The sequence below is a fragment of the Aythya fuligula genome, chromosome 8 (genome assembly GCF_009819795.1).
Source record: "Aythya fuligula isolate bAytFul2 chromosome 8, bAytFul2.pri, whole genome shotgun sequence".
Taxonomy (NCBI): domain Eukaryota; kingdom Metazoa; phylum Chordata; class Aves; order Anseriformes; family Anatidae; genus Aythya; species Aythya fuligula.
Genome location: NC_045566.1, coordinates 2,549,596 through 2,556,841, shown reverse-complemented (window position 1 = coordinate 2,556,841; position 7,246 = coordinate 2,549,596). Strand labels below are relative to the sequence as shown.

At 42.3% G+C, this 7,246-nt stretch overlaps 1 protein-coding gene across 2 annotated transcripts in view; it reads right to left on the bottom strand.

Annotated features, from left to right (window-relative positions):
- Positions 1-2,045: 2,045 nt before the first annotated feature.
- Positions 2,046-7,246, bottom strand: part of ITGB3BP (integrin subunit beta 3 binding protein) — a 28,844-nt gene continuing 23,643 nt past the window's right edge. The window contains exons 8-9 of one of the 2 annotated variants that reach the window (XM_032192634.1): positions 5,460-5,557; positions 2,046-3,300 (exon numbers count right to left, since the gene is read on the bottom strand). In XM_032192634.1, the coding sequence (XP_032048525.1) occupies positions 5,499-5,557 (59 nt within the window). In that variant the 3' untranslated portion in view covers positions 2,046-3,300; positions 5,460-5,498. The remainder of the gene's footprint in view (positions 3,301-5,459; positions 5,558-7,246) is intronic. The other variant, XM_032192635.1, reaches the window with a different exon arrangement.

Below are 7,246 nucleotides of genomic sequence, written 5' to 3'. Positions count from 1 at the left end.
AACACAAACAATTCAAGGAAATACAGGCTAAGCGCTAAATATTAAGTGGCAACTTGGAGTTGTCTTGCTGAATTGTTTTATGGCACAAACTGTCTTGTGTAGTCTGTCTCTGTCCTGCAGCGTTCTGCCATCTACCATGCCGCAGATTATCCCAGCTGCTGCACGAGGCTGTGCATCGATGTGGGAAACCCTCTGGCTGCTACAATCTTCACAGAGCAGTTGGTTCTTCAGGTAACATTGCAGGGAAAAAAATTCACTGTTCACTGCTAGGTGACCTGGGCACTCAGTCACGTGGTGGAGCACATCAGGACAGCGCTGTAGCAGCGGTAGTTCACCCACAGGTGGTTTTTTAGATACTATGACGTGTTATTTTCCACAACGCCAATGCTTTCAGAACGCTGAAAAGTAGCATAAGCTGCAAAGTTAATGTTGGGTGCAGAAGCAGAGGCTGCATCCTTTGGAAAGGGGAAGGCTCCTGCTCCCGGGGGGAGCTGGAGTGCTTTTGTTTTAAATCAGCAGCTATGATTTGGTTTTAACACTGTGGTGTTACGTGTCTCTCAACAAGTGTTTCTAACAAAGCTGAAAAGCCCATTTCAACAGCTACTCACCAAAAACAAACAGTGAAACTTGTATTTTCAGCACGGTTAGGTTTCACTGTTAAATACCTCAAGAAAATTTTTTTTTTTTGAGGTTAGCTGGGAGACAACCAAAAAAGTAACATCCAAAAGAAATTGGTTCTGCTGAAGTAAAAGCTGAGATACTACGATGTAGTTTGAAAACAACCAAAAACAAAAACAAAACAAAACAAAAAAACACACCACAAAGCAGCCAACCAAAAACCTTGCCACCTCTTACTGCACTGCAATTTGCAGATGTAAATTGAGTTAAACTGCATTTTTCCCTCAGCATATTGCAGCCAACGCTGCCAATAGTTCAGAGAACACAAATTGATTGAATAATTACTTACATAAAAAAGCATAAAGTAAATCAAAAAGCAATTTGTGGTGGTTTATTTAGGAGTCTGACTATTTTTATAATAATGTTGAGAAGTTTTTCCTCCCTAAAGGAACATTCAGCTAAAAGCTAACAGTCAGTGATTGTTTCTGCACTCCGATAATACTGACCGCCATTCCTACAGGCTTCACCAGGAGCCTGTATTGTCACACCATTTACTGTTTGAGCCCTTCCTGGAATTGGAGCAATTAACAAAGCCAGTAGCTTGCTTGCTAACTTTTTTTTACCAGTATATAAGTTGGTTCTCTGTAGTCGCTTAAGATGGAAGGAAGCAGAAGAGCTTCAGGTCCTAATTAGCCTGTTTTCCTGTACTCATCACCAGATCAGGGCAGAGTCCTTCCCACCCATATAAAAACATTAGTTTTGCGTGTATCTCTTTTCTTTGTCCTTGAGATGGCCTCCAGGGGTGATAAAGTGAGAGTCATACGATCCACCTTGTGTGGAACTGGAAATGGTTCTTAACAGACCCAGCTGTTTCTGAAAGGCAGAAGCCCAGTACACCAAGAGGTCAAAGAAACAGTAACTGCTTAAATAGCTAAGGCATGTGTAAGGAGTATTTGTAGCAGAAGCTTAGGGTAAAAACATTTCCCTCTCCCAAAAAATGATTAAATACCAGCGTTCCTTATTCTGATAGTGACAATCCTGTAATTTGCTGCTGTAGCTGATTGTCCACCCTCATCCTTACTCTTATGCGCTATAAAGTATTTTCTTTTTGTTCTAGGCTCTGTGCAGGACAGCTTGATGTAGGATGGCATACAGTTCATTTACAGGCTCTTTTCAGATCAATAATTATTTAATTTTCAGCTACAAAGGTTATTGTCAGGTTATATAAACTATTACCAGTTCATCCTAACTATTTATTTTTCCATTATCATGGAAGCAATCAGCTAGTGAATCCCATGTATATAATGGAAAAACAGCACAGAAAACTTGATGAGAATGGTGTAGAAGCTGAGCAGAGTAACAGACACAACTTTCTTCAAACAAAGTTTTTGGAAAGTTTTATTTTTCTCTATCAAACTGCACAGGTATGCAAGTGTAAAAAAGCCATTTATTAATAAAAATTCCAGAAGCTTGAGTACATACATGTTTAAGCATATACTGCAACATATTTAGCACTTTGATTCTCAGAATTTGAGTTGTAAAAATCAGTTGATCTGTTTTGGTAACAGTACTTTGCAGGGGTAGCAAGAAATGACATTCAATTTTGTGCATTTATACTGAATGTTGCTCTTTTTTTCTTTTAAAATCACTTTTTCAACACAAGAGAGGCTGCCCCTAACTCACCACTTTGAGCAGTGTGGTATTCACTATGCTGTAAGGGTGATTGTGGGCATGATAAAGGAGAAGAAACAGTTCTGTAGCAACTTTCCCCATATATCATTAAATAACTAAACTAAAACATTGACCTAAAATGAAAACGTTTAAACTAGAAATGTTTAAATTAGAGTCCCGTGTTTTAACTGTGGGTTTGAATTCAATACCTTTATATAGCATGCCTCGGGTTAATGTTAGAGGAAACATCTTCACAGATGACGTGTCCATAACAGGCAGCCATGGACAGTTAATTGCCTGTGGGTAAACAACTGAGATGTGTTCAGTAATCAGAATAATTCTTTGCGTTCTGTCCTTTATCTTTTGGTCACAATCAGCATTAGAAAAAGTTGTCATCTGTCAAACACTCCTAACTTTTTAGGAATCTTGTTGCAAATCCTGACACATTCATTTAGATAATATTTTGTTGGCTTATTGGCAGGGTGATGAATTGATTAAATAAGCACCACCTGCCCCAGCAGGAAGCACCCCTTTCCTGGAGCATCTTATGTCTGTGAAGTTCTACATCGCTCCTGAGAGGTGTGGGATTTAATATTCATCTTTTAACACAGCTTCTTCTCATCCAGTTCCTGGAGGGAGGGTTATAGTACTTTTTTTTTTTTTTTTAAGTCAAGGCAGCATAACTATTACATATTTGTGGTAAGAACATACAGAAAAAATAGCTTGTATTCCATGCACCAGTAAATCTAAATCAGCCTTCTGTACACAGTTGCATAAAACACCCATGAAGAAATGTATTATTTACATTGAGATTATCTTGTTGTGCACATTGTTAAGTTTAAATAGATGCCAGAAATTTTATCTAGATGTGCACCTGCCTAGCGCAATGAGCAATCCCGAACTGGTATTTGTAGGGGAGATTGGTTTACAGCCGTTTCTTCTCGCCTTTTAAGTACAATCAAGCAGATGTAGAAGTTTGGGTTGATGTGGAATGCATTTTTCACATAATATCTGTGGGGAGATAAGGAATGACTAAAATAAATAGCAATCAGAGAGCAGCAGCATCATTCATACGATCTGTTCACAATTATAGGTCTGTCCAATGTCCAGCAGTAGCCTCACTGCATAGAAAATAGACACGCACATCCTGAGGCAATGCAGAACAACAGATGGTCTCCCCTGAGCTGTAGTAACACTTGAAGTTGTTTGAGAGTTTAGCTATAGAAAAAATTTGATAATTATTTTAAATTGTTTAGCTATCACAGCTATAAACTTAACCAATAAGAAAGCAAAGGGCTCTGCAGTGTTGGTCATGTGGCAGAGGACAGAGAACCTGAAAAAGTAAGTGTGCAAACACAATGGTCAGTGAGTAAATAACCCTATCCAGTTATAGAGACAGGAACTAATAGTAGAGACCTGAGGGCTTCCTGAGCTAACTTCATGTTGAAGATGAGTTTGACTCAAGCTACTAAGCCAGTGTAATACTTAAACCTATTATTTTAGCATAAAAAGGCCACTCTGCATTTTGTAGTACTCAGAAATTACCTCAATGGAGAAAGTGACCTGCTGAACAGGGTGCTAACTCTGCTTTCCTGCACTGCTTTCCATCCCTGATTGCTCTGCTCCCAGCCCGTAAGGTGTAGGAGTGCCCTGCGCATTGCAGGGAGCGAGGGGCCATGGGGATGGCGTGTAGCTGGGTTGTAGGATAAATCTGTGGCATAAGAACTTGTCATCAAGCAGGTTTAATTTTTTTTTCTCTTCTAGGTTACTTTTGATTACACAATAGAATTTAACTTTCACTGAGAGGCAAAATGTACATGTCTGAGGTTACCCCTACTGACTCAGTTATACAGCTTGTAAAAGCCATAGAGCTGATTTTTCATATTCCTCAATTACAAGTACTTGAAATACTTTAACTTTCCAAAACGAGTGATGTTCTCACACTATACAGGGAAACCACATAACCTGCAGATACTCTTCTTTAGAGACTTCTTTGGCTCACTGGAATTTATAAAACATAACAGCAGCCAGTTTTCCCATGCCCGGGTAATATATGATGATAGACAAGGTCAGTCTCTAACTGGGCTTTTGCTTACAGCAGTGGAACAGACAGCTAGCCAAAGGAGGAAGAATTTCAAATCCCATAAAACATGTCTCGAGGTGTCTGTTAGTGCATTGTTTTATGCTTTCTGCTGGGGGAATGCTAAGAAAGGAGATGCAGTGGATTGCAGAATGAGAGGAGTTTACAGCTAGTTTTGCAAAATATGTGTGTAAATTTGCATATTCAATTACACCAAAATTGTGATAACTGACCTCTAAAGGTGCCAGGTTCTCTGTACTCTTCCCTGTACCCCTCATTACCTGCGTGTTCTGTTCCTGACCCTTCAGAAACAGGACTTGAAACCTGCTCACCTCACTACTGCTGGGCAGCCCCTGCTCAAACCCCAGTGAGACTAAGCAGCCAAATCACACTGAAGAGGGAGGTGTCCTTTCACTGATCAAAAGTCTTACTCTCTAACAGCGATTACCTTAATTTCCTCATTAGACTACAGCTGTGTGTCAGTGGGTTTGCTCCATCCCAGCTCTGCTACAGCCCCGTGCAGATGCAGGATCAGAGCGTTCCCAAGGCTGCCTCTTCTCGCAGATTCTGCATTTGCACCGTGGGCTGACTTAGTGCACATGCACTGGGGTGCGTGTGCAGGGATGGAACAGGAACATGAGCTGCTCCTGGGAAAGCTGCTGCTTGGAAGCGAGCTGCTGCAGCTGCCGCTTCAGCCAGGCCATCTGCCCTGCAGCCCACTGCGCTCTCTCGGAAAAAGAGAACTGCTTGGAGGCCCTCGGCGGCTGACTTGTTCTGGGTGGCTGCACCTGCCTGCCAGCAGGGAGCTGAGCCATTTACTTGTGTGCTGCCAACACAGCGAGGGGTGCACACGGCAGCTTTGCAGGAAAGCAGAGGCCCCAAGCTCGGGCAGTGAGGTTCTGCTGCTGCTAACAGCACAGCAGGGCTGCCACAGGTACGCTCCTTGGTGCATTCTGAGGAACCTATCGTGGCAGCTAAGGAGGTATAATCAGTACTCGTGCAGTACACAAGTTTTCTTACTTTGGTAACGTGTTACAGTTGGATTGCAGTTCTTGAAACAAAACTACCTCAGTTGTTACAATTACACTACCTGCACCTGCAGCGGGTGGGCACGCAGCGGACAGAGAGGCTACTGGGAGTCGAGGAGCAACCTGAAGAACGTGGCGCTGTCGGCAGCCCGAGCATACTCTGCAGGAAAAAAAGCAGTGTTCCATGAGCAGGACAATGGTGTTTGTACAGAACTTGGGAAAATCACCACACAAATACAAGTTAAACAAACTTCTGCAATGGTTAGCAGAACTCCTTTTGCTTCAGACAGTTACTGTGCCCCAGACAAGCAACAGTAAGCTGAGAGTCTTAATTATTTGCAAGTGTATGCACATATGCCACGTCTTTAGCAACGTTGGCAAAACAGAATAGGATGTATTACCAGTGTTAAAGCCTGGTCTTTTTTTTTTTCTTCTATTAATAACAAAAGAAGAAATAACAAGCTATAAAGACCACAGTAGCAGAGCTGTATCAAGGATTGCAAGAGGGACAGCCATCCCTCTGCGAGGATGGCAAAGAGAGGCAACTGTACCTGAGCCCTGCTGACCGTTCCCCTTGCTCAGAGGGCCGGGCCGGGGTGAAAGGCTAAGCAGATGGCTGGAAGAAGCAGAGGAAAAGTGTGCAAGGGTAGAAAGGAACTCAGGGAATGAGAACATAAGGGGGAAGGGCCTGGAAGCAGGTGCTTCTGAGTGCCAAGATTTCTGAATGGCCTCCTGCAGCAGATGATCAGCTCTGCTCTCAGGGCTCATAGTGACTGCTGATGCTTCACGCTGCGTTTTGATTCCACCACCACAAAAAGGATGAAAGAATTCAGAATTACTTGCTATGTATTAAAAATACAGAGGAAAACAAGAGTATTTGCAGCACCTATAGCTAAAAAGACTCCTCCTGTGAGGAAAGGGACTGCACAGAAACCTACACAGAGATGCATCAAAGCCGCTAGAGACAGGGGTGATGGCGAGGAGACTCCCTCCAGCGTCCCCGTTGTGCCCTGGCGGGCTGAGGGGATGTGGAATCCCCGTCTGTGCCTCCCAGAGGTGCCAGGGACATTACCCGGAGCAGTCCCAGAGTAAGCCGGAAATTCTGCCCTAAAGTAGGGCTTCTGAGGTTACTCCACAAGAAAGCGTCCAACCCGGCTTTGCCTCAGGTCCAACTTTTCGGCATTATGCCTAATAAACACCCTTTGTTCATACAAATTATCATAAAAAAACTACCACTAACTGTCGCTTAAAATAGAAAACCGTCCAGCCTTGTATGACAAGCAACAAAAAAGACTCGGATTTAATTACAAGTTGCTATTCTTTGGCTTCTTTGTGCTGAATGCAACTAATTCAGAAGTCCTCATCAACCCTTTACTCGCTGATTGCGGCATTCAGACCACACGGTACTTAAAGAACCCGACACACTGAAGCACCCACGCCAAGGTCTGCCTTTCACTCTGAGAAGGTCTTAAAAATTGTAAGCTGCCCAGGCTCATATAATGAAGTTCATAACTTCATTAACTCAAGCTTTTTCCCATATATACCATAGGCTTCCAAATATATACCATGATATGTCATATTTATAGTAATATTTATAGAGATGGCATTAGGTTTTAGATATTCAGAGCCAAATAATACTATTTACCACCCAGATGCTCCAAAACAACACATTTGTCATAGCAGCTTAAGCTTTTATTTTTTTTGGTGAGTTAATGAGGATAATGAGTTGCTCAAAAATACCTTAACAAAACAAACGAAACAACCACCCCTCTCTCTTGGTATTTTACCTGCAGAACTCATGTGTGAGCTCAAGTACATACAAGCAAAGACACCAAATACGAGGAAAACC